We start from the raw sequence: 26,441 nt of genomic DNA, 5'->3' as shown, positions 1-26,441 counted from the left end.
GGTCCTAGTGGACGACAGGATGACCATGAGCCAACACTGTGCCCTTGTGGCCAAGAAGGCCAATGGCATCCTGGGGTGTATTAGAAGGGCGGTGGTTAGTAGGTCCAGAGAGGTCCTCCTTCCCCTCTACTCTGCCCTGGTGAGACCCCATCTGGAATATTGTGTCCAGTTCTGGGCCCCTCAGTTCAAGAAGGACAGGGAGCTGCTGGAGAGAGTCCAGCGCAGGGCAACTAAGATGATTAAGGGAGTGGAGCATCTCCCTTATGAGGAAAGACTGAGGGAGCTGGGTCTCTATAGTTTGGAGAAGAGGAGACTGAGGGGTGACCTTATTAGTGTCTATAAATATATAAAGGGGGAGTGTCACGAAGATGGAGCCAGGCTCTACTCAGTGGCAAACAATGATAGGACAAGGGGTAATGGGTACAAACTGGAACACAAGAGGTTCCACTTACACTTGAGAAGAAACTTCTCAGTGAGAGTGACGGAACACTGGAACAGGCTGCCCAGGGAGGTTGTGGAGTCTCCTTCCCTGGAGACATTCAAAACCCGCCTGGACGCATTCCTGTGTAACATTATCTAGGTGTTCCTGCTCCGGCAGGGGGATTGGACTAGATGATCTTTCGAGGTCCCTTCCAATCTCTAGCATACTGTGATAACTAGCAGACCCTTCCGTCCCCCTCTGCCTTCAGCAGGGTCACCTCTCCCAGCAGTCTCCCATTCCGACATGTCAGGAGAGCACTATGTGGCCCAAGAACAGCATGTACGGCACCAATATCAAAGGAAGGCAGGTGCCAGCAGCAAGGTGCTGGCTGTCCACTGACTGCTTCTTCCAGATGCTGTAGAAACTGGGTCTCATTAAGCACACTGATAATTTTACTGGTTCATGTAGCAGTGATTAGGTCTTTGCTGGAAGAAGTTGCTTCTTACATAGAGGGAGAAGTGAAAGAAGCAAATCCATAGCAAAGCTCTCCCTTCATCTAACCATGGGAGAGGCCCCTGCTCAAGCCCTATACGCGTGATGAACGGGTGCCAGCGAAGCTGCTGTACAGCAGCACAGCCCTGCGAAGGATGCACTTTTACCACCTCTCACAGCACTCAAGCAGAGCAGTCCTGGGGAACAGCTGGACCAGCCGGCAAACAACAAACAGCCCTCAAGTGCTGCAAGCACGAATCTCTTCTCCCAGCTGGCCCCTTGCCACCCCCATCCTGCTGGAGCTCAGTGCTCCCCTGCCCTTGACTGGCCTCCGCACCATGTCAGAGGACACAGCCGCAAGCACAGAGCCCACTCACTGATGGAGAGGCAGGCAGGGGGGCTCGCTTCCCTACCTCCACAGAACTAACATGCTGAACCGTAACATGAGGCTTCATTTTTATGGCTCCCGATCTGCAAACTGAACAGGTTGCTCTTGGCAGACACAAACAAGAGCACTCAACTACTCCTGCCAGGAGTGCACATCTGAAAACCTGCTCGCCCAAGCAGAGATTAGGTTTTAAGATGATGAGGAAACATAAGGGAAAACAAAAAACAGCCACCTACAACAACAACAGAAAAAAAAACAGGAAAGGTGAAACAATAGGAGAAAAGCCTAGATAAAAGTTAGGTTTGAGGTCACTAGAGCTTGGATGCCAGTTAGACACCCGTGGACTGAAGACCCCAGCACCTCATCTGTCCCACTGGGCCCAGCTCAGCACTGCTGCTGCTGCTGCACACCGACACACAGACTGTCCAGCCACAGAACAGGCAAACTTCAGCAACAGCAGCATTAACAGCTGTACCACTTGGCTGGAGACAACAGGCAGAAAAAAAAACATGCAAGCATGGAAGTCTGTGTGAGGGACCCAACATCAGTGAAGTTACTGACCCACTTGTTAAAAAAAAGAGATGATTTGTGGGATGTCACTCTTCATAAATAGTATTAGTAAGATGGACATTTCACCAGGGAAACTTATATCAGAACACCTGAAACTAACTAATTTTTCCTCCAAAAGCTACATGTGATGCAGTCTGAAACTTCAGCTTAGAGAAACCCCCTATGTTACTATAGGAAACATTATGCAGTTGCAAGGAGAGAGAAGGATAAAGTTTTCCCACAGCTACTCTGAGCCTCCACCCTGCCTGCCAGAGTCTTCCTGCAGCCAAGCTCCCCAATTCACATACCAGGGAGATGCAGGGCAATGCAAAGACAATACAGCTCAGAAGCAGGGGAGATGGGTGTAAAACCCAGCTGCTGCTGCATTCACCCAGCGTGAGGGACTCTGGCTGCTGCCCAGAGCATCCCTCTTACCACTCTGAAACTATTGCCCCAGAGAAGCCGTAGACTGCTGCCTGCCTGGTTATACCAAAACTTGTGGGTGACACAGGATGGAAGCCCCGGGGCCTGTCACATTTTAGTTGTTTGCATTCATAGCCTGAGCAAAGCTAGAAACTTACATTCCATTCCAATTATGCTTTTAAAATGGCCCTATGCCACTGTAGCGCCACTGGCACTGCAACACTGCATAACTAAGCTCACATTGGTAGCAGATGCACCGCAAGGCTTCTGCAGCTAAAGACCATCAGGAGCAACATCTCCTCCAAGCAACAGCTAAACATGCAAAGTATTAGCTCAGGAAGACTGAATACAATACACCAGCAAACAGATGCATTCCCCTCTCCAGGCACTGCTGAGAGCAGAGTGAGAGAGTTTAGTCAAGCCTCAGCCCCCCAAAGAAGCAGATATCAAATGCAAGTCTTCCCTTGGTCTTTCCTGTTGAATATCTCACTGTCCACACTATCTGGAGCTCCTAGGGAGACCAAGGGAAAAAACCTACAAATGGGAACAAATGCAGTTAAAAAAATCCCTCAAAGCTTTCTCAATAGCCAGTTGGCTGAGCTAGTCTCACAGTCCTGAACTATCTCCTCTAGTATCCAGAGCACTGCTCTGAAGCACCTTCAGTACACCCTCTGAAGTCCTGTTCCTAGGCCCTGACCCACAGACTCCATTTCAGACCCAACTAAGCAAGCAGAGGGATGTTCAGGCACGCTCACATGGGGAAATCCAACAGCTCCCAAGGCAGCTTCCCTGATAGCGTTGGTATCCAGGATGAAGAACAGCTGCTGGAGACGGCAAGAGTCTCTTGCCTTTCGCAACATGCAGCAACACAGACTGCCACAAACATATGTGCTCACCTGGGCTTAAGTTTGTTAGCCAAGATCCAGGAAAAGTCAATTACTCACTAATTGGCCAGTCCTCCCGGCTTTCTCAAAGTCTGGTGTTTTGGCACATGCACAGATCTCAAGAAGGCAAGACTGCAAAGTTATCAACTGTGCCTGCTGATGGATTGTGCTAATCCATGGTCAGCACTGGGAAAGGATTTTTCATGGGAGAAATAAGGAAAAAGACCAGGCAGTCTCTTGCTTGGAGGCATCACGCTAACCCTTTTGCAGAAACTTCCTGCAGCCTCCGTTTGAGAAGCTAGAGATCCTGCAATTTTCCCATTCTGGATAGAACATGGGCACATCTTCAGGCAGGTGTGAGCACTGGGTTGCTGCTTTCAAGTTCTGCCACCAAGCAGCTATTCCAGCATCCCTGCTGAGTTTTAAAGTATACTTACTGCTATGTGCACTTGATAGCCCCGCTAAAGCTCAGGCAAGGGAAAGGAATGACAAGAAAGGATTATGTTTATGTTGAATATCACAGCCCAGACTTGCAGCTTTGAGTTTGCCTGTCGGACAGTCATGAGGCTCAGCATGGCAGTGGCTTGAGACATCACTCTGGCATTTACAAACTGGGCTCTGGGCTGACAAGCTCAGCCTGAGAGGTCCCATGTGAGAAGTAACCCATGATGCAAGATGGAAAGTGTTTGCTCTGAAAAGTATGATTTCATGGGTGGTTTTATTTTTTTTTGCTTTTGTCATGTAATCCTGGGGTATTCCTGGAAAGGTCTGTGGAAAACCAAGACAGACGTATAATTTTCAGTGATTTCTGGTTTCCAAAATCTAAAGTTTTCAGATTGGAAGAACTGTAGAGCTTGAAATAGAAAGGAGCTGCCATGTAGGCACCAGGCTCGAAGGCCATTGGAAAATGTACTTGCAAGGGCAATCCTTCTCAGAGGCCATCAACACCTACAGGGCAGGTAGCATCCCCAGGAGGAGTCACAGGCCCTGCAGACAAGCATGACAGAGTGATGATAGGGTGGATAGCATCAGCTGCAGGGTCACCCCAGAGCAAAAATGTTAACCCACTTGCTGGGAGACCAGAGGAGGTGTTTTATGAGGGTGATACGGCTTGTGTTTGTCAACTGGAAGGATGGATCAGGCTGAGGCGAGTGTTTAAGGCAACACTTGCCCCGTGCAGAAGGGGATGTGGGCATGCAGATAGCTGTTATAAACACACAAGTTAAGGTAAACTATGTTTTGGGTAATCTCAAAAACAAGAGGAGTTTAAAATCCAGGGATTTGGTTAAAAACAACCCTGAAATAAAAGGCTGTTGAAGAAAAAAGTGGTAATGGGTTAAAACTTAAACAGTAGAGATTTAGGTTAGATATAGGGAAGAAATTCTTTACCATGAGAGTGGTGAGGCACTGGAACAGACTTGCACAACAGGAAGGTGTGGCTGCCCCATCCCTGGCAGTGTTCATCAAGGCCAGGCTAGATGGGGCTTTGAGCAACCTGGTCTAGTGGAAGGTGTCCCTGCCCATGGGTAGGGGATTTGAACTAGATGATCTTAAGGTCCTTTCCAACCCTAACCGTTCTATGATTCTATAGGAACTGGGAGAAAAAATGCACATTGAAGCTGGAATGAAATCAGATTTGAATCCATCAATTTTTTTCCCCTTCTCAGGGCTGGTCAGAAGATATTTGGGTTGGCAGGAGTAGTGGCAAGTGCCAATTCTCCATACACACGAAGAGGATGACTGAATGTGGCAATTAGTTCCTGTTTCTGGCAATTAGCTCCTGTTTCTGCTGAAGAACAAGTGAGCATGGAAGATCCGACCACCCAGGAGTCACAGGGCCTCTGGACTTCCTGCTCTGCTGAAAATTGTTCACATTCATCTGATACGGAATTTCAAAAATTGGAGAGAAATTCAGAAACATCAAACTTTGCTTGGAAAATGCTTGTAGGGGGTTTTCTTCAAAGTTGCCAGGTGAGGAGCTGGCAGTTCGCTCGTCTGCCCAGTGGAGCGCTGGGCAGTTTGCCCATCCCTGGCAGCTGGTATGCTGGCAGGGCACCAGGCATGTGGGCTGCCAGCAGCTGGTGTCCATCATGAGTTTGTCAGAACTGACACATTCCCACCGCAAAGCAAGATGCTCTGAAAGAGAAGTGCCGTGCTGGAAACCTTCTGCCTGCTGCAGTACTTCACTTGTGTTACCGTGCAGACTGATGTGTTGCCACTGCTTTGTTGCACATTCACAGAATAAGATCAGAACCTTGGCCACAGAAAACAATAAATAAAATGGCTGTATTTAAGTGGAATAACATCAGTGCTGAATTTACTCAACTCTAACCAAACTAATGGGGGGGGGGGTGTTCAAGGATGTGTCACCCAGGTGGAAAACCCTACCTTTGGGTGCTGAGTAATCGTAGATAAGCTGGAAATATTTACTAGTAAACATCACCATAACATGTGATGCTTACAAACACAGCTGTGATTGTCTCTCGTAGGCACTGCAGGATGTGGGTGTGTGAGAAAACTAAGGCGCATCTGAAGGCATGCAACCTGAAATTGCATGGCAGGGTGTAGTGTTTCATGATGTCTTTCAGAAGCACAGAGCAGGAGGCCTAATTCTGCTGCAGGGACAGGTAGGGTTGAGGGAGCAATGGAAGAGAAAGTGGGCTCTGAAGCAGCAGACTTTTCTTCATGCAGCTTTCCATGCGTGTCCCTCCCCACCCCAGCCTAGGGTGGGTCAGGCTGCTCCTGGTCATGGTCTTCACCAGTTTTCGCATGGGAACAGATTTTAGTAACCGTGCACCCCACCTGAAGAGAGCAGAAACCACCACCACTGCGGTATCTGCATGCCACTGCAGCAGCACCCAGGAGCTAACACAAAGCCTGCCCCACTCCCTTTGAAAGGATTTTAATGTCTTATACTTTTTGAGAAAATAAATAAGAGTTAAGATTCTGATCCTACCTCTTCTACACTTGTCCATTCTCAATATTCCCATTACGCACCCCAGATGCGTTTGAATTCTTCCCATAATTTTTCTATGTTCATCTTTTAAAGGCAGTAAAGGATTACAAGACGAGACAATGTTTTTACACTATATTTTTAATGTTGCACATACTGCATTTTATAACATTAGAAGAAAACACAAACCCAAAATAAACCTGACAGAAAATAAATATATTCTTTTTATGAATGTATGCAGAGAGTGCAAAAAATCGCATCTGTAAAACGTTTAAATGCTGAATCATACAACAAAAAAATTACAAAAGCACTTACTTCTTTATACATGTTAGCTTTCCTCTTATAAACACGAATATATTTTAACAAATCTTACAAAGATCAAACCCTTTTGCCCTTCACCAGGAGAGAAGTGGTGAAGAAAGTGTATTACCTGGAGGAAAAGAAAACAAACAGATAAACAAAATGTAAGCCTAAGCAGGTACCAGGGAAATGAATACCTAGATGCTGAGTAGGAATTCACCCTTGTGTGCTGCAGTGCAGGAGATGAACCCCCTGAGAAGAAGGGACAGCCCTGTGAAGAGGAGCATGATTCCTCCTGATGAGACAAAGATGCTCTTTGCTGCGCCACTCACCCTTGCAGACCAATCAAGCCTCTCTCCTGCTTCTCTCCATCCAAGGCTACATCCAAAAGCTGCACTAGTCCATCTGGGAGACCTTAAACTTGAAAAGAGGTGGGAGCACTGCAAATACCCTGGCTAAACCCAGTGCCTCTGCCTACAGCACACAAAGCCAAGCACCTGCCTCAGATGGGGCAGCGCAAGGATCCATGACCACTGCCAGTTTGCACCAGTGCTCAGAAACACACCTCAGTGTCAGAGATGGACACTTTCAGTCACACATATTTAAAATACACAGATTTCTTCAAAACTAAACAATGCTGGGGGAGCTCTCACAAGGTGACCCTCAGTGCCTGTGGTGCTAACATCAGTGTGGTACATAACAGTTCTGCTGGCTTTACATTCACAAGACTTGCTCGTTAGGCAAAGCTAATGCTTTGACCACCTGAGCTCCAAATAACCCATCTGAGCTGAGGTTTCTTTGAAACTGAAACAGGAGAGACTGGAAAATGAAAGGAACGGAGATTTGCTGTGGAATTTTTGGGTAGATGGGTAGCTATGGTAAGGGACAGCTTGAGATAGGGCCCCTGATGAAACTCTGCGATAGAGTTGTCCACATCCATCACAGCTGTAGTGCAGCACCAGCCCAGCACTATACAACTGGCGGCACTCATAAAGCTGCCTGGATGAGTCCTTTTTGCACCATGTCCACTGCATGGGCCCCAGAAAGCTGTAAAGCTCAGGCACCTTCCTAAAATTTAAGCAACTCACGGCACATGTGCTGCAGCATCACACATTCAACCTGTCTGGGATCTCCTGGCATGTGGCCACCAGAAACTGTTCCTTCTGTTAGAAATCCAGAAGGCACAAGCAAATGACTGAAGTCCTTAATTTTCAGCCAAGAAAAGAGAAAGCTTCTTGGACTGAAAGGGAAAAAATGAGGTTGTGTCCTCTAAAAAGCTGGTCAACCTTGTCAACAGTATCATCTTGTACAGCCTGAATTGTGATGGCAAATAAAAACTACTGCTAGGTAACAGCCTTTCCTAACAACAGAAATTTGCATGACTCAACTAAATTGAGGGATCATGACAAAACCTCTGATATAAATAAAAAATAGCAGTAAACGTTTACTGTGGACTGCACCAAATCATAGGAATTTACCTTGGTAGGAACACCATGACCTTCTCCACAGGAAGCAGAAGAGGAAAGGCTTCCACGATGAATACATCTAAAATAAATCTTTCATATGATAAAAGGCAATGATACTTCAAAATTAATATTTAATATTTGCTAGCTATAAATTATATATGAATTGTATAAATTATAATTATACATTATAAAAACACATTGGTTCTGAGCAACCAGACCTTTCAGCTTCCCGTTCAACAAAATCATTCAGCTCTCACTTCATTACTTTACTAACTAGAGGACAAATAAAAATTAGACTGAAGTTTTCCAGAATCTTAGCAGTAAGTTCATCTTCCAGCATGTCACAGAAGAATCAACTCTCACTACTCTAGGAGAGGTAGAATTTCACATCTTTATTGCCAGACACATAAATTAAGAGCCTGATCCTACACACTCATGTGTGAGAGATGTCTTAAAACTGTTTTATAACTAGCACACTCTGTTCAACTGTTTAGTTTTAAAATTATCTGACTGTGTAAGTATACCCAAGAAAGAGACGCTATTTTGATTTTTATAATAAAAATATGTATATAGGATGTAGGTTGTTTTCTAGCACATTTTCAAAAGTCTGCTTGTCATAGAAGCATCTTTCCTGTCAAGCTCAAAAGTTGTAGGGCTCCTTACAATCTCTAACAAAGCAGTCCTTATTTACGTTTTCCAAGACAACTTCTTAAGTGTGAATGAGTTTGTCTAAACAAGCGAAGTCCGAAATTTCTATCTTTCCTCATTTATCCCAGCATCAAATTTCTTATTAAAACCTGGGAGAAAATTGTTGGAAGATTTTTATCTTCATACACAGAAATACACTAATTTTACTCTAAGAATCTTTGGCCTGAGATAGAGGATGAAAAACACAATCATACAAGGAACTACTTTGAGAGAGATGATAGTGACTGGGAGAAGGAGATTATAGTGCAAAACAGGTTTCATATCTTTTAAGTGGTGGGCACTACAGCACAACCACTCACTGTGGTACCAGACAACACAGCAGCTAAAAGTTGATATCATTGTTCCATTATGGAAATGCAGCTGATTTCTGTCCACTTCTATATATATTCAAGCAAATACGAAGGTAATACACAATTTCTCTTAGTTCATCCAAGTAAAAATTATGTACATTTTAAACTTGCCCTTGGACTTTGTGCTGTGTTACTGGACAGTCAACAGCACACGGCATCATTAAAGCACTGCAGAAACATTAATTGTCGTTAAACCCTCATGCCCTTCTTTGGAGTATGTAACCCCATGCACCATTAATAGATCATCAAATATTGAATGGCAGCGTTGACTGTCTCCCATGATTCTAGAATAAATACTGCAGGGAAGTACTTACGCCACAGCATGACAAATACTTTCTTTCTGTTAGCAGGTGATTTGGGGAGAAGGTTATCATCATCCTCATTTTAACACAAGGATATGAGATGCTGAGTGGGGTCCTCAGCTGTATTTGACATAGCTCCAGTGACTGCTGGGAAATTATAATGAGATATGTGGCCATGGAGATCTGTGGCCAGTTGCAGCAAAAATCCAGATTCGTTGCACTGGTCTAAGATCTTCTGTTTTCTAGAGCCCAGAAGGCTAAATGCCCCTGGTTCAGAGGGAACACAACAGTTGACACTTCTGTTCTTCAAGAGAGACTTCTGTAGATCCTGTCAATATAAAGTTAATGGCCTAAAACCCCCAAGGTCTCTCTCAGTGAGAGAGATGGAGCAAATTGGTGATGGAGCTAGGGTGGGCCTTGTGCCATAGACTCCAGCTCCTGTGCAGTACCTTGCCCTGTGTCAGTCCTGAGCTCTACCCTGGATGCTACTTACACACCAGCCACCTGCCACAGGGGAAAGAGCAGTGAAGCCTGGTACTAACATGCATCAACTACACCACGCAGATAGCGTTCAAGAGGATAAATTTACAGCTACATTGATTTAGAAGAGTCATGAGTAGATGGAGTCCTGTTTTTGTTTCTTTCTCCCTGATTTCTGTTAGTATTATTTGTCATAGTTGCAATAAATTTCCTATAAAGTGACTTTGATTTTTCTTATACAGTTGAAAACCAACCAACCAACCAAAAAAGCCAAAACCCAACACTGTAAAAAGATCCCTGCTAAAATGGTTCTCTGGAAACTCTGTGAGCAATATCAGCTAGTGCAAAATAGCTGCCTTCTGGAAAACAAGGCAACAGGGCCCTACTGCTCCCAGCACATGAGCACAGGTACTGCTCTACTCAGCAGAGTTAGCACATCTTCAGACGCTGACCAAGTCTTGGTCTGCTTAAAGCACCTGCTCATGTATCCCTGTGCAATGAAAAGCCAGGACACATGGTGCACTGAACACAGCCTTTTAAAGAAAATAATCTTTGTAAGACTTCTATTTTAAGCTTTGAAGTTCTAAAGTACTTCCTGAGCTTCTATCTTGGCCAACTTGTTGCATGCACACAACCAAAGGAAGGTATGCCTGCGGCTCACACTCTCCTTACCCAGCTTTAGTGTAAAGACCTCCAACTAGGCCACTGCTACCAGTCTCTGTACAGGCTCCTTAGATGCCTGGACTGGCACTCTGGCTGTCAGGTTGTGCTAACACCTGCATACTGCTTTTGGTACCTCCACCAGGCACCTAAACTGGCACCAGAAATAAAATGTGCACACAGAAAAGGTACACCTTCCTTCTGCTCTGCAGGAATTAGCCTCTGAAAGGAGTTACCCTCCACTTTAGCTAAAGGGTTAAAAATAAACTAAATAGTGTTGCTTTCCCAGACTTTACAACTATGCAGGTGTGAAATGCTGTTACAAAATATTATCTTTCAAACCAATTAAACAAATTCTCACTTTACCAAGAGATCTGCATTAATTTTACACAGCATTTAAAGAACAAACAAAGGTTAAATTAGTATTACAATTTAAATGGTGACCTTGTGTCCCTTAGTGTATTCAGGGTAGGACAACTGCCTTCAGTTGCATGGAAGAACTTGGCAGTTTCATTAACGCAGCAGTATTAATGAAGAAAACATGACACTTTCATTCCAATAGGCATTTTAGCAAAAACAAGCCAGGGGAAACTGAGGGGACACAGAAAGAAACCAGATTTGTAGAGGGTGCATTGGACATACACAAGACCATAAAACATGAACAATCCATGAATTTAACATGCAAAGGATACTGGTACATTGCAATGCTGGTTATGGTTAAAGAGACTATAAAGCTCCTATATCTTTGTCCTTGACGCTTCATTAAAGTAAGACTCTGAACTTCAAGTTCATAAATAAAATGGAAATTACAGTAGTGCCATAAAAACATAGGTAGAAAAATAGTGCAAAGCCAAGGGCTGGACACTTCAATCTGTCACAAGTACCCGCAAGCACTACTATTAGTGCTCTTAAAGAAAACACATACAGAAAACATTCTCTATTTTTTATAAATGGCAGTTGCCTGCATTGCACTCTGTATTTAGAATGTACTGACTACCTCTCTGCTTCCCTTCGAAGCTGTGGATGGAGAATAAATATAGTCTTTCACACTGGTGAGCCCTGCCTGCCCTCCAGTCACGACTGGTAGCAAAGTCAGACAGTATTTATAAAAGAAATCAATTAAAAAGTAAACCAGACCATATCATTTAAGGCCTCTGTTCCTGCTAGTCTGCTCAACAGACCACACTTTCTTAAAATAAGAACATCTTCCACTTCTGTTACAGTAACCAGAGAGCAAAGTTACACAAAAAAGAGGTCACATATATGGCTGCCAAGAAGGCAAAGCTCCTGAGGCTCGGCCAAACGCAACAGCAAAGATGCCCTTCACAGGACTCTTCGAGAGCCTCACACTGCAGATAGAGGAAGGAGGGCAGATCAGCGGAGGGTGAGCCCAGCATGCTGCTCAGGCTGAGCACCTCATTTAAACCTTGCTGCCCTTATTGAAAGGGGGTTGGAATTACAACCGATTACATAGTGCAAACTCAGATCAGCTCCCACAGATAAAAAATGCACAGATGGGAGTCTAGAACAAAAGCCACCACCAGCCAGGGTTGTGAGGAGCACCAGCCATTAAGGAAATAAACTCCAGGGAGCAGAGTCTGACATCAGCTAGTCCTGAGTGAGCCTGGAGTAATTCCAGCTTTTCAGTGAGGATTTGGTGAACTTACACAGGTGTAACTGATACCAGAGTCTGAATCAGTCTGGTGGTGAGGCACCAAATTAAAATGAAGCATTCATTAAATGACAGCCTTTCAGATTTAGAGCAAGTAAAAATCATCGGAAACAGAGTTTGTTAACCTCGAGTGGGACAGAAGAAACAGCCACCAAGGGACAGAGCTTATATTTACACAGCATTTCTCAAGTATTCGCTTCAGCAGGTCCATAACATTTTAAAGGAGGGTTTGGCTTAGCCTGGTCTGTGTAACTTTTTAACAGGGTTCCTGCTGCTGCCTCATGTAAACTGTTGAAAAAACATATTCTATCCATGCCCATGTGGCCACTCTACACAGGCACAACCAGAATTCCAATACTGTGCACAAAATAGGAACCATATCATAGCCTTTCTTAACATATTAGCCTCACGTAAGTTTGCTGCTCGCAGGTTACTGACAAAAGGCATGCTCAATGGCAGGGAAATATGCATACTTCTGATATTTCAAGGTAGATGTCATGTTTGATCTGACAAAAATACCAGCTTTCTCAAGGTAGTCCAGACTCTCAAAAGAGAGTGTTACCTTAGTTAGAAATAGTTTTGTTGGGTTTTAGTTCTGTAATGGATTTCAATTGCATAAATCAAATTGATTGCAATGCCAAAAGAAATGCCATGGCAGCCAATTGACAGGAAGCTGTCAAAAAATATTTTCTTAAGAGTTTGCTATCTTTAATGGGACACAAGCTAACAGACAAAGGAACTTAATCAAGCTTTTCCCTCTCCCTCTTTCGAAAAATAACCCAAACTTTTTGAGAGTCTGAGCGTCACCGAGAACCAACAGAAAGCATGAAAGTAATGACTGGGTCTGCACAGGTGGAGTAATACTGCAGGATCAAGTCATGTGCAGCTGATGGAAGATAGTAAAGTTCTAGCAGTCTCAAAAGCTGTCTCATTTAAGGGTACACACTACTGAATGGTGTCCCATTTTCCTTTTAGAAAGCAAAAACCTACACCATATCTACTGCATGATAATCTAGACTTTTCCCACACTGGGACTTGTTAGTGATAGAGTAGCCTGTAAGGAATAGGCACTTATCCCAAGAATTGGCGTAGAAGAGTATTATTTGGCAGGTATGGCACCAAAATACAACCATTGTGCTTTCTCACAAAAAATAGGCTCTGCAAATGGAGGCTCAGAGAGACACAGAGTTTTAGGTTGTTGGTGGGCTGTGTTTCTTCTTTTTGCTTCGGTAAGATTTGCAAATGCAGCAGATGATGCACGGAGATGCCACAAGCAGCAAGGGAGAGGTCACCAATGCTATTATACCTAGTCCAACGAGGATCCCCACAACCTGAAAGACATGGCGGTGAATAATATGTTTTTAGCTGACATGGTACATAAAATATACATATGCATGCACAGGCACAGCAGAGATCTCAAAAAGAAAGATAAAAACATAAAAATAATCATCTTTATCCTTCACTGAAGGGTAAAATCACTTTGCTTCCTGCGTGTATGAGAGCTCGGCTCAGCTGACTAGGAACGCACCTGCGTTCTGTTCCACATCACCGAAGCCCGTGAGTGGCCCAGCTTGTTTCTGCAAGGGCCTCTGTCGTAATGTCGCAAGAAGATATCGTTCTGAAAAACAAAAGTAGAAGCTGTAAGAACAGGTTACAGTACTGCAGGGAGAGGTTCAAGACTGGACTGGAAATACAACCTTCCCGATGCTGCGTTAAAATTACCAGCTGCCAGCAGACTAGTTCATCCCACTTCCAAATAATTACCTTGAGAGACTTTTTGCAGTTTCAGAAAGTGTGGTGTGTGTAGGACCTGAGATATTTTATAGAACCTTTCACCCCCACTTTTAAAAACCACAAGTATATGTGTTGCACCTACTGCACATCTGTAATCTGGTGGTGATAAAGGGGCAAAGTAAATAGCAGATACTTCCGAAAACTAGCAACCTGAGGAATCATCTTTCTGAGTACTTCTACCTTCTGTTCTCCTGCTGTCCCTACACCTTATAGACATTTCCTTCTTAAGCTTAACAGGAAAATTAAAAAAGAGAAATCCCTGTTTCCTTGTTCTTTTTCCACTGATGCTTACGAAATGATCCATTTTTACTTTAGAAAGTGACTAATGCCCTGTGTTACCCTCCCTTAGCCAGCTGTGCTGTAACCTGCTGCTCCTTCCTCTTTCATTTTAAAGCCCTGCTCTTTGGCTCTGCAGGTAGTACCTTCACCTATGCCAGGAGCTCCTGTAACCCTGCATATTTAGAAAAACCACATTTAAATCACCCTACAGCTTCCTTCTTCTTCCTCATTTTGAACTGATGAAAACTTGATAAGGGCATGTTTGCAGAGTCTGTGAAGATCTGGCAGTCTTCCAGTTCAGCACAGTGTTAAGCAATTGTGGACTGTATGTACTCTGGGGCAAGCGGTAAGAATCATGTTGAAAAAGCATGCTCACACACAGAAACAGGATCTGACACTAAGCAAAACCTGTTTAGCATGCTGAGAAAAGGAAGGACAAAGAATGAGGAAGTCTCATTGTTTGCTGGCTGCAAAGTACAAAGAAGAAAAGATATGCAGCACCTAACATTTTATTTCAAGTGCTGGCAAAGTCCTTTTCACACTCCCACTGTTGTTTCTGACAACTGTTTCAAGAAGGGAAGCTGCAATATACATGAGCACATTACTTCCCATACTATTAATCCTGATAGGAAACTTGAAGCCACACAAGTTGAGACTAGTTGGTATCCCTTGAGAAGTAACTAGCAACCTGTACTTCATAATTCAAGTTTATAATCCAATACTTTTATAGCCAAACCTACTAACCAATCATTCTCTTTAGTAATCATGGCACTAGAGATGGACTAGTAAAGGAGACCTAGTCTATATGAGCTCACCCTACAGTTAAACAACCCCCTTCACCCACTACCATGCCATTCTTTGAACAGGCTGTGACCTGTCAGGTGTAAGACCCTTATTTCCCTGGCTCTCAAACATTTTTTAGCTACTGCACTGGAAGAGGGAATCAGAGAAAGGTAGTGCTGGAATGGACCTCCAGGAAGCAACTGGTCTGGCCCATTTCCCTCAGAAAACTAGCATGGGACCCACAGAAATGTTTATGGAAAAAAAAGATATTCATATAAATAAAAACACTGGGGGAACAAGAAGAAAGAAATGAAGTCAAGAGCTGACTTGAGCCAAGACATTCACTAGGATATCAATAAATTGATGAAGAGTTTGTACAGGGCCTCAGATTAAGCCCAGCCCCTTTACCCTTTATCTAGGTGTTTTTTTTCTGCAGCACTTACATCCAAGTTCTGTAGACAGTACCAGCAAAATGTGTGTTTGCAGTTCTTGCACATCATCTGAGCACAGCCCTCATTTCGCTCAATGTAGATCCGACAAACTGGGCACTGCTTAATTGGTGCCTCTGACTCTGTTCCAATAAGTGATCTAGAAGAGCAAGGAAACATTAAAGTTAAATGTGAATGTAATTACTGTTGATATTCAGGTCCTAATGTGTGCTGAGCTTATTTTCCAGAGCATTTAATGTTGTTGTCTTCAATGCACTCAGTGTGTGAGGCTTGTTATGCTCAGTACAGTATATTGAGGTATACTCACTACTAGGTATAAGATTATTAATATAATGTTAAACTCCATTCCCTTTGTCTTTTATGCTACATAAAACTACCACTCGGTACACCCACTAATCTATCATCTGTAGAATTAAAAATCAGCACGCTGCAAAACAGCTTGCACAATTCATTTAACAAGACTGGATTATGCAACTCGTAACAGTCCTTGCCTGGGCAAAATAACCTTAAACTCCGCTAAAGCCAGATATCAAACTCAGAGAAAAAAAAGTTAGGGCAAGAGCTCTCTGGCAACTCCTATTCAATGAAGTCTTTAGCAAGCAGAATGCTTAGATTTTAAGGAAGTCTTTCATTTTTTTGCAAAAAAAAATTTATAGAAAACTTTGAATGCATATCACTGAAAGTCATCTGATTCTAAAGACAAAGACAGATGGCCAGAGATATGATCTAATTTAAATACAAAAGTGCTCTCTTTCTGTAGATTAATGTCTTATTCAACTTTATCTGTATGAGCTTAAATCAGGTTTCTCACACAAAATGGGACATTTTACTCTGCCTAAGAGTTAAGATTTGTCTATGCAGATAAATATTAAGCAGAGGTGATTTCTTAATCACAGTATAAGCTTGACTGGATAGGATATCCTATCTAGGATATAAGTTAGAATCCTAGAATATCGTTGGTGTATTGGATTTTTTGTATGGGCGCAAGTCACAATTCTAGCATGTGAGCAAACTGTTTAGGTAGATTCAAAGCCCTGGAGGGCTTCAACTTTCAGAAGTGTCAGTGGCAACCCAAACTTTGTAAGTACACAAATAATATTAAGTATTAAAAAATAAAATTATCATTTAAAACAATAATTAAAACAGGACTTAAATTTAGGAAACACCAGGAGAGAAGGAAAGCCTTGGAGATTCACCTAAGGAGCTAGAAAGAAGGTGTTTCATTAAACTGATGAGACGCACAGAGCTAGTACCCCATGCCATAAAGAACCAAAAGACAGCGTGACCTCTGTGGGTTCCCCTCTTACCCATGCTCATTTAGCAAAGGAATTTGGTTTTCCTGGCACAGGTGCTGTGGGTGCCATGCCTCCTTGCAAAAGGAACAGAACTTCAGGTGACAAGATGGGCATTCCACCAGCATCCGTGCTCCCGACTCGCTTGGTGCCATATGGCACACCGTTTGGCAGTCGACTGCAGGGCACCATGTTCTCCGGGGGTCCAAGTGGACTTCTGAAATGTATCAGAGAGAGAAATAAAACTGTTTATTCAGTCCCCTTCCCATTCCAGTGACATTCCAGTGACAGGTACGCAAGACCCAGTTCTGAACGTGGGTGGCGAAGCCACCATGCCTGTGGGCATTTGAGCCTACTCTTCTTTAGGCAGGTCTGCAATTGTGCTCTGCTAAGGCAGTTGCACTGGAAGCATCACAAGAATGGCAATGCACTACACAGGATGTATTCTTTGCCTTTATAAGGAGGTACAAAAGATTAACCTAACTGCTGCTCCCTGAGAAGAATGTATCTTCTGTGACATTAGGCCATCCCATGTTTTTCATGCGTGCAAGCCATGCAGTATCTTTCATGTAAACAGCAGGGCTGTGATTAAATTAATGTTAGGTCACATTGCATGCCTTATTTCCTCCCCTCTACCTGCAAACTCCAATTAATATTCACTTTATTATATGATCACTATTTGTCAGATACAGTGATAGTCAACATGAGATTCAGGGTGGAGATGCTGAGTTACAGACATGGCAAAGAATGATAAATGTTGATTCTTCCTCTCACTCCCCAACATATATTCAAGGAATCTGGACCTGCAGCAGAAACCCAGCTGAAACACATTCACTGTTACAGGTGCCCACTCTGTGCGCAACTTTATGCTGCTCAAGTCCATGAAGTGCAGCCAAACACTCCCATCCTACAGAGCCTCCCTAGAAAAGGGCTGTTGTGCTTGCAGGAGCTACCTGCCTTTCCTCCTTCACTGGGAGCTCTCTGGTACCACCACTGAAAACAAGTAGATGGAGGGTATGTCTCAGAAACAGGTAGAAATCCCTGACCGTGAGATGCCAAAGCCATTACAATGTACCTCCAGCAGATAAAATGTCCCACTTGAAACAAAAAGCTGTATAAGGGCCACAGACACATGTCCTCTGGCAAATTTTGCTAAAACAGTTGAAGGCACTTCCTCCTATGCACATCTCCCTGGCCTGTACTGCTCTTCTGCAGGAGGTTGCTGGTAACCCAGAGTGAAAGGAGCTGGCGGATGGACTATCTAGCAGATGCCCCAGTCATGTCATCTGTAGGCAATGCCAGCAAAACACCTGTACCATCCACCTCCATCTGTTTCACGAACTTGTTGCATTCTTTCCTCTTATTCTCTTACATGTGCTTCCTTTGCCCCACAGGCCAAACAAACATTTTGGTTTGTACTGAATGAAAGCTGGAACAGTTTGCAGTTTCATTTGTTGAAGGAAGGGAGACACAAGGATGGGCAGTACAAGCCATATTTCATTTTTATATACTTTTAAAAAGTAGTGTCCTGACTGAGAAATCATTATTTCTGTAGCTTCCCTTGGTGTCTCTTAAAAGAAACTCTGAACTAGTCAAGACCATGGCCTAGGAGTGGCTATTGCATTTAAGTCTACACACAGTAGGTTCTGTATGCTTTCTGTTGATAAACAGCAGTTAAAACGAGATAAAATGCAGTTCCCACAGACAGCTGCCTCACATACCTCTGGAAGCCTGACTTCTCCTGTCCTGGTTTTGGATGAAAGCTAGGATGTCTGGTTTTAACATCACTGGGAGGAGGGGAGCTGGCTTGTAAATCTTTCTGATTTTTACAAATTTGTTATAGCAAGATGTAATGCATGAGATGAAACTCCCTCCTCTTCCACTTCCTCCATTTTACAAAGAACCTACAGATGGTGTTTTGCAATCCATGCTGCCTCATACTGTTTGGTTTATCATGGCTTAAAAGTGAAACCAGAAAAAAATAAAAAGGAGCACCCAAAAAAAAAAAAAGGAAAGAGGCTATCTCATTGCTGCAACAAGCTTCTCCATCTTTTGGTTAGGGGCATTTCTCTCCCAAGCCTTTCCCTTGCTTCCCCAGAGCCAGTTAAGACACACTTGCTCCACTCTCAGGAGGAAAGCCTTTCCACACAGTGACAATAGCAGGCAGGAATTGGGCCAGTTTTCACAAGACATACAAGCAAGCAGGTGGGAGACAGACAAGGGAAAGACAGCACCCTGAAGAAAGGAGAACTTCTGGCTCAGGAGAGGTACTCAGTGAAAGGATGAAGCCTATGCCTTTCACAGAGTATTAGGAACACTTCCTTTTAAAATGGACTACTTTTTGGTCAGGCATAAAATGGAGATCCTCATCATCTACCACCTGGTCTATTGGGCAACTGTCACAAAAATAGAAATATAATGCATGTGTCCTAACCACATCCTATTCCTCTACCTCATTACTTCTGATGACCACATCAACCCCTTCCTCAACAGACACAGAGCAATTCCTGTTCCTTCTGTTAAAATATGCTGCATGGAAGCTCTGTGGCTAGGTCCTGACTGAATGCAGAGAAGTTACAGATACGTAAGAGAGTTTGCTTTTAAGCCTGAAAACATTTGCATTCTAAGAACACAAAACCCACAAGACAATATTTTCAGTGCAGTCCTTACTGAACCAAGCAAATGTACAGAGATATACAACTGGATAACAGTTACTTCTCACTACTTTTTCACCCAATATTATTTGCCTTTTTTTTTTTTTTTAATAAGGAAATGGAGAAGAAATCTCTTATCAAAATAGCTAGCATGGGGGATGGGAAAAACAGCTTTTGGACGTATAAGCCCTTCTTCAGGTCTTCAAAATTTTCCTCAAAATTCATCTCACAATACAAAATGTCTGGAAGGGTGAGAAGCATTGGCTTTACCAATCACTTCAACACTGGTAAGCAAACACTACAGAGCGAGTCTTCTGACTTACCCAAGAAGCATTTCTAGTAAAGCAAAGGGAGTGCTGAAGCAAAGATCCCATATCTCAACAGAATAAAGCTGAGAGAAGAAGGGTCTAAAATAGGAAGCTATAGAGTTTGAATAAAGTGCTCTGTTGATCAGAGCAAGTCACGAAGGATACCCTAGTACCTGTCTATTTTAAGAGAGGAGAGGCCTGGGTTTTCTGTAGCCCCATGTTTGAAAAGGGCTAGGTTGCACTAAGGCTGACACAGACACAAGACACAACAGATCTCTGCTGCTGGGAGTCCCTGGGCAGATTCTGGATCAGAATTCAGCCCCAGCAGATGCCATCAGCAAGGTTTATTGCAGGTTTCAGAAAAAGACTCTCAGGCCAGTGCTGGCTGGCACTGGTCAGGGCATGCAGGCTTGCCATGCTGGGGTCAGGTATGAGGACAAGCTTCAGGCCACCAGAAGCTAATAAGCCAAGTCCAACTGATGAGTCCATAAAGGTCAGCCTTGAGAACAGGGCTAAATCCAGGACAGGTAAAAGGTCTTAGCCAGGATTTGGATTAGGCTGGTGTCCAGGTCAGAGCTTTAGTTAGCAGGAATCAGTACGCTAGATTTATTGCTGTGACCAATAGGCAAGGCAAAAAGGCTATGTATAAGCCTGCTGCTGGTACGCCAGTTTTTACTCATCATAAAGGAGAAAGGACAGATCTTAGAAAAGAGGTAACGGAGGTGGAGGAATATTTGCCAGATTTAAGCAAGAAAGAAAAGGAGGATTTTAAAAACAGACAAGTTTCAGGCTTCTGTGTGTGGGAGGCAGTAAAAAAAGGAAAAGAGATGTAACAGGGAATGGGACAAAAGATCATGAGTTCAGCTTTGCTAGTTACAGAGGAGATACCAGGAAATCCTTAGTTTCAAGACCTCAGCTAAAAAAAAGGTTTTATATAAAACAGATCAATGTATTGCAAGAATGTCTGTTTCTTAATTGCTTTAATATGGTGATTTAAAAGCTCTGATTTCCCCTGTCTAGGGCTCTAGACAAGCCACTGCTTGGCTTCTGAACTGGAGGGACTTCTTAAGGAATAAAGGATAAACAAGAAGGAGGTAAAATAGGAGAGAGAAATAAAAAATAAAGCAGGGTATGGAAATTTTTATTTTTTTTTTGGCCTGAGTGCTTGCAAATCACAGCTACAATCTGCATCTGTCCATGAACTCGGGGGCATGCTGCAGTTTCTGTGCTTCGTGATCATTCACCATGACTCATGCCAAACGAAATTCTGTAAAAACCCACTTATTCTTCCACATGACCATCTTTCCAAGTGCATTACTGTGCCTCACTTTTATGAACTCCTGCATTTTTATACAGGTGTTCCCAATCTATTTGCATCTAGGCATGCATGTAAAGCGAGAACACGAATAGTCTTTCAGGGAAAGTTTGAAAACAGGCAGAGTCACAATAGATCAGTCCAGATACACTACCCTGCAAGCCACCATGGAGTGAGCTCTTTGAAAAACACTGCAGCTTCTAGCTGAGGCTTTCAAGTCAGTGTCAGCCTTTAAAACCAGCGTGGGACCTCGTCTTTCTGACTAGCAAGTTTATTCTTCAGCCTTGGCAAGGAACCTTCTTCTGAAGCAGAAGGCCGGCCTCTGGCATAGGAAAGCTGGGCCCCAGTAACACTTTCAGTTTCAAACTTCTTTACTAATGGGCCTTACTCAGTAATGAGGGGTTCATTTATCCCTCAGGAAAAATAAAATACACTAGATGAGCACACATGAGGCTTCTACATATGAAAAGCTCCTTGCATGGAGCAAGCAGCTTTGGCAAAAACCCATATCAAACTGCAGGGTCTGTTTCCCCCAGAAGTTCTGAAGATCCCTGTGGATGTATGAAAGGACCGTGTGCATCCTGCACCAGCCTCTAGCACCTTGTCTAGTCCTAACACTACAATCACCACCTCAAAGACCCAGGATAAGCATGCTGCAGGAAGAACAATGGAGCCTCAGGCATGCAATCTGAAGGTGCTGCCCACGAGCTTCAGTAAAACTGTGGTATTTCAGTAAGACACCAGTCTGTTGATTCTGCTTCACTAAAATAATTTCAGAAAAAATTAAAATAAACTAAAAAATAGATTAAAAAATTGTCTATGGAGCACAGTCAGACCTAGTGATTGCTCTTAAACTCTTTCAGAACAAAGGTATCTTCTCTGTCTCTTCTTTAACTTGCCCAACAGGCTTTGTCTCTGCAGTATGTAATACTGCTGCCTCCACTGACATGTTAAAAAGGAAGGTAATAGAAACCGAAAGGTTCACACCTCGTTCAAAGCTCAGTCTCTTGTATAACTGAAACTGGTCAACCGGCACCAAACAGGCAATCTGAAATGAGAAACAAACACACAGGAAAAACATTAGAAACACAGACTTGAAAAGAATTAATAAGCACTCTGCTCTACACAACCTGCTCAGCTGAGCCAGCTCTCCAATCCACCACTTTTCCCTGCTTGCTTTCACCACCACATTCCTCTATACCTTGGCTTCCTTTTCCAAAATTTAAAGTAGCTCTTGATCTCTCCTGTTTCAGCAACACAGCCCAGTAGCTCAGGCCATGTCTTTTTTACTATGCATAGGAAAGTCTTCTCTGTGGATTCTCTATTTACTTCAGGCTTCTCAGTCTTATTTCATGTTGGTTTAACGTAACAAAGGGTGACAGCTTGCCAGGCTTCTAGACTGCAGTATTCTTGTTCATGCACAAGAATATAACTCAAATGAATGGTTCCTCGTTCCTCAGCCTTAATGGCAGGGGTCACTTAGCTCTTTGGTTTCCATTTTTTATTCACTTCATGGGTTTTGGGCTGAGATGGTTAATGCACTGCTGTTGGAATTTGACTTAGACATGCACCAGCCCACTGGGAACTGAAGTTAACAAATTTAGCTGACATAGACAAACAGGCTTTGCTGATACATTTTATACATTACCATAATTAAACTAGCAGCCTGAAAGACAATTAACAGTCTATGTAGGAAAACCAAGCACCCTATTTAAAGCCCTTAAACAAACCTGCATACTAGGTAAGGAGGGCTTCAAAGAAACTTTACAGACATTTCAGGAGACACATGTTTGTTGGACTCAGATCATTCTCTTTATCTGATTCATTTGTAATATTGTACCAGCACTGAAAATCTATTTCTCTTTTATTGAAAATAAACCTAGACTAATACTAATACAGCACCTCATCATCTGAGGCACTGTGGGATAGTGCAGAACTGGCAGTTTCAAAATGAAGGGCTCTCAAACCTCATATCCAGCATCCCAACACAGTCCTTCATATTACTGTAAAAGGCAAAATTTTGTCCTCAGTGAAGTGGACATTGGCCCTTGCTATCCTTCTGGGATGTGTGACACAGCACTTGTGAGAAGAAATACAAAGGCAAAAAAAAAATCCAATATATAATTCAACATCAAGCTGTGGATAATTTGCTTTTGTAGATGGAAAAAAAAGAAAATAATATATCCACATCAAATCAATTGGAATTAAAATTGCATTCTGAAGCAGATATTTGGATCATTTATCTGATGTCAAGATTTAAGTATTCAAAGACACTTAAAAGACTTGAAGAAATCACAATGGGAAACACAAACAGATCTGAACAAAGCATACTCTTAGTCAAGCAAGACAGCCCTGGGTCAAAAGTACTGTCCTTGTTCAATTTCTGAATTCAGGGTGTAAACTATTTTTAGTATGAAAGTATTTGCATGTCTAAACAATGTTACATTAGTATGATTGCAAGACATGGAGTGCTTCCTGGCAAACTCTTCACTTGTTCATCAGAAATCAGCCGTAACACCCTTGGAAAACAAGTAACAATCAAACAGGGGGAAAAGAGTCAAGCTCAGCAGCTTCAGCAAAGATGACAACCAGCAAAGCTGTATAAAATCCACAAGACACATTATTTCAGTATTGCCCACTTCTCCACAGGACAGCTGCAAATATAAATGGAGTTTGGAAAACAAAAGAAGTCACTGCTTTTCTCTAGCTGGGTGAGCATTGGCAACTACTTGAAATTTCCCTTCATTACGACTAAATTAAAACAGCGCATCTCAATGCTGTAAGAGCCACTTGAGTGAATTGTTTAGTTGTCTGGGGTCTTTCTGTGCTTGCTTTTGCTTTTAACAAACAGTTTTCCATGAGCAGCTCTATCGAGCCCAGAACTTCCCATATAAAAATCAGCCTTTTCGATTACAGTGGGAGTGGAGTTAGGAGTGTCACTGCAGATTTCAATAGGAAGCAGAGGCAGCACTGTAAGCCTTCCTTTCTCCAACTGGAAACCTGGCTTTACCATGAAAGCCTTTCCCACTGGTTTCACCAACTCCACTCTTCTTCTTATGTACCCTGTTCACAGTTCAGGTCCCCCATCCCTGCATACAGCTCTGGGTGTTGAACACACACCAGTGGCACTGACTCCCCCAGGCTTTGAAAGATCAGACCCCAGTAACACCCACACTGAGATCAACCTGAGAAGGGCTGAGCCAAAGCCTCCCACAGGTTTAACATCGTTAGGAAAGAAGACAGGAATGCACAATTTCTGCTGCTGCCTGAAATTGGGGACACACCAAAGCTGTACATGCAAATTCAATTGAAAAAAAAAAAAGAAAAATGAGTATCAGGTCCCAAAAAACACCCAGCAAATCCTTTCCTGAGTGAACTTAATCCCACTTATGCTTAATTGAGGAGGACAGCCGTAAACATGGTAAGGGGATTAGGTTTTTATCTTCTGCTTGGCATCAGAGTCTAAATGTTCATCTTCATACAACTTCTCCATACAACTTCTCCACCCCCGTGCAGGAGTCCATCCTAAACACCTCCTCTTCTGCACAATCACACACACTTCTGGGCTAGACAGAGGATGTAGATCTGGGGAAGAAGCAAACCAGCACTCCAGCAGGTGGCAAAGGGCCAAGACGGAAAGACCATAAGCGCGTCGGAAAGCAGACATTTCTTATTCTAGGCCATGAAACTATTCAATGTAGCCAGAAATGCTACAGGACAAGTTTTTGGTCTTTTTTCTCTCCCTCTCTTTTTTTTTTTTTAATACTGGGTTAAGGTTACAATAAAAGCCTATGAAGAAAATGAGAGGCAAGAACTCCTCTGAACTCTCTCCTGAGAAGATGTTGATTTGTGACTTAGCAGGCTGCTGGGACTTGAAGTAGGTTTTCTGGTTTTCTATACCCTGTTAACAACACAAGCAGTTAAAATACCCTTGTTATAGAGCACAAGAACGTGTAAGATCTCTCGTTAACAGCAGCAGCTTCCACCTGAAGTAAAAATATCAATGGAAAAAAAGCAAAATTTTGAAGGTTCGCTACCACAAAAGGCTCCAGCTGGACCCTTGCCAAGTGTCCAAAAAGGCTGCCCAATGTGGTGCGATAACCAGGGCCCTGTTACTATGCGAGACAAAGAGCAAAGGAAGGAAAATGAAAGCATTTGAAATAATCAGGTTCAGTTTACACAGGGGCAGAGTGTTCCTTGTAACCCAGGCAGTGCAGTAACCAGGAGCCAAGGAAGAACAACTCCCCTGTTTTCAAATGCTGGCTACCACAGTGGAAAGGGAAAATCACTGCTCCACCTATTCTCAGGCCTTCAAGGGAGATGCAAGGAGGCAATCAAGAAAACTGAATAGATCTTACTTCCTTTCACACCCATATGAATCAAACCTTGATAATTCCAAGGCAAGGAAGTTCACCAGTACAAGTGCTTCCCCGTTTCTCACTTTAGCAGATATACAAGGGCAGATCATGCATTGGCAGCAGCAATGGCTGTCTGCAAAGGGGTTGCATTGCCCTCCTCTGAGAAAGTCCCAGTCACATGGGCACTGCCTGGCTTTGCAAGGAGTGCAAAACAGTTTTAACTTGGGCGGTGATTTGCTTTTGAAAGGGGCATGGGAATTCAGACTCTTCATTGTTAGAAATTACACCCACACCTTTCTTCACCAGTTACCACGCTCACTAGAGTCATAATGAAATATTAAATTATTCATTTTGTCCATTAAGGAGCTCTTCTTTTACTCTGTGGCAAATAAAAACAAAATTAAGACTCTCTCATTTGCTCCGCTTGGATTTATTTAAAAACGAGTAAGTAAGAACCAAAATTGTAATTTTGACCCTGAAAAAGACAGGTTGGCTTGCAACATTTTCTCAGCTTCCTCTTCATTTTACCATTTCAATTGCCTCAAGCAAATTGTAAACCAATTTTCAAATTAAAAATAAAACTCTTATTTTAAACTGACACCCAACGGGATTTCTGTTCAGCTGTGCATGGAATAGAGCGTAATTAAGAGTTCTAAGATCTGGGTCACTGTCCCATTTCAGCATCACTTTACGAAGTGCCGACAACCCTCTGTCAGGTTAGTATTAGTGCAGATCATAGTCTACCCCGATGGAGTGACAATAAGCAGAATCTGCACTGCATGCAAAGGCGTAACTCTCAAAAGACACAAAAGGACAGCCCAAATCAGTAACTCCTTTACTGCTTGCTGCCTTGTTTTAATCCGGATCAGGTTATGTATACATGGATCATTGGCATCAATGCTATAAGCCTCAAAACAATACAGGAATCAGAAAGAGCAAAGCACAATTCCCCAGACATTATCCGAGTGAGTATTGCATTAGAAATCCCTGTTTGCAGTTGAGATTTATCCCGATTCATAGTTTACACTGGTGATTGGATTTGCACCAAACAAAACCATTTCAAACCATGATAAATTACCCCTTATTTAGATTAGGGTCCAATGAAATCAATGGAGCAAATTCCCAAGAGAGACAGGAATATTCTAGACAGAAATCTGCATG

At 43.0% G+C, this 26,441-nt stretch overlaps 1 protein-coding gene across 3 annotated transcripts in view; it reads right to left on the bottom strand.

Annotated features, from left to right (window-relative positions):
* Positions 1–13,131: 13,131 nt before the first annotated feature.
* RNF144B (ring finger protein 144B) overlaps positions 13,132–26,441 on the bottom strand; it is an 81,499-nt gene continuing 68,189 nt past the window's right edge. For all 3 annotated transcript variants that reach the window (XM_061449567.1, XM_061449568.1, XM_061449566.1), the window contains exons 4-8: positions 21,910–21,970; positions 16,661–16,862; positions 15,348–15,492; positions 13,577–13,666; positions 13,132–13,379 (exon numbers count right to left, since the gene is read on the bottom strand). In XM_061449567.1, coding sequence (XP_061305551.1) covers positions 13,239–13,379; positions 13,577–13,666; positions 15,348–15,492; positions 16,661–16,862; positions 21,910–21,970 — 639 coding nt within the window. In that variant the 3' untranslated portion in view covers positions 13,132–13,238. The remainder of the gene's footprint in view (positions 13,380–13,576; positions 13,667–15,347; positions 15,493–16,660; positions 16,863–21,909; positions 21,971–26,441) is intronic.

Source organism: Pezoporus flaviventris, unplaced genomic scaffold, assembly GCF_033815535.1.
Source record: "Pezoporus flaviventris isolate CSIRO_AGI_PZ_B2104156 unplaced genomic scaffold, CSIRO_AGI_Pfla_v1 ptg000007l, whole genome shotgun sequence".
Classification (NCBI taxonomy): domain Eukaryota; kingdom Metazoa; phylum Chordata; class Aves; order Psittaciformes; family Psittacidae; genus Pezoporus; species Pezoporus flaviventris.
This window is presented reverse-complemented; position numbering and strand designations above follow the sequence as displayed.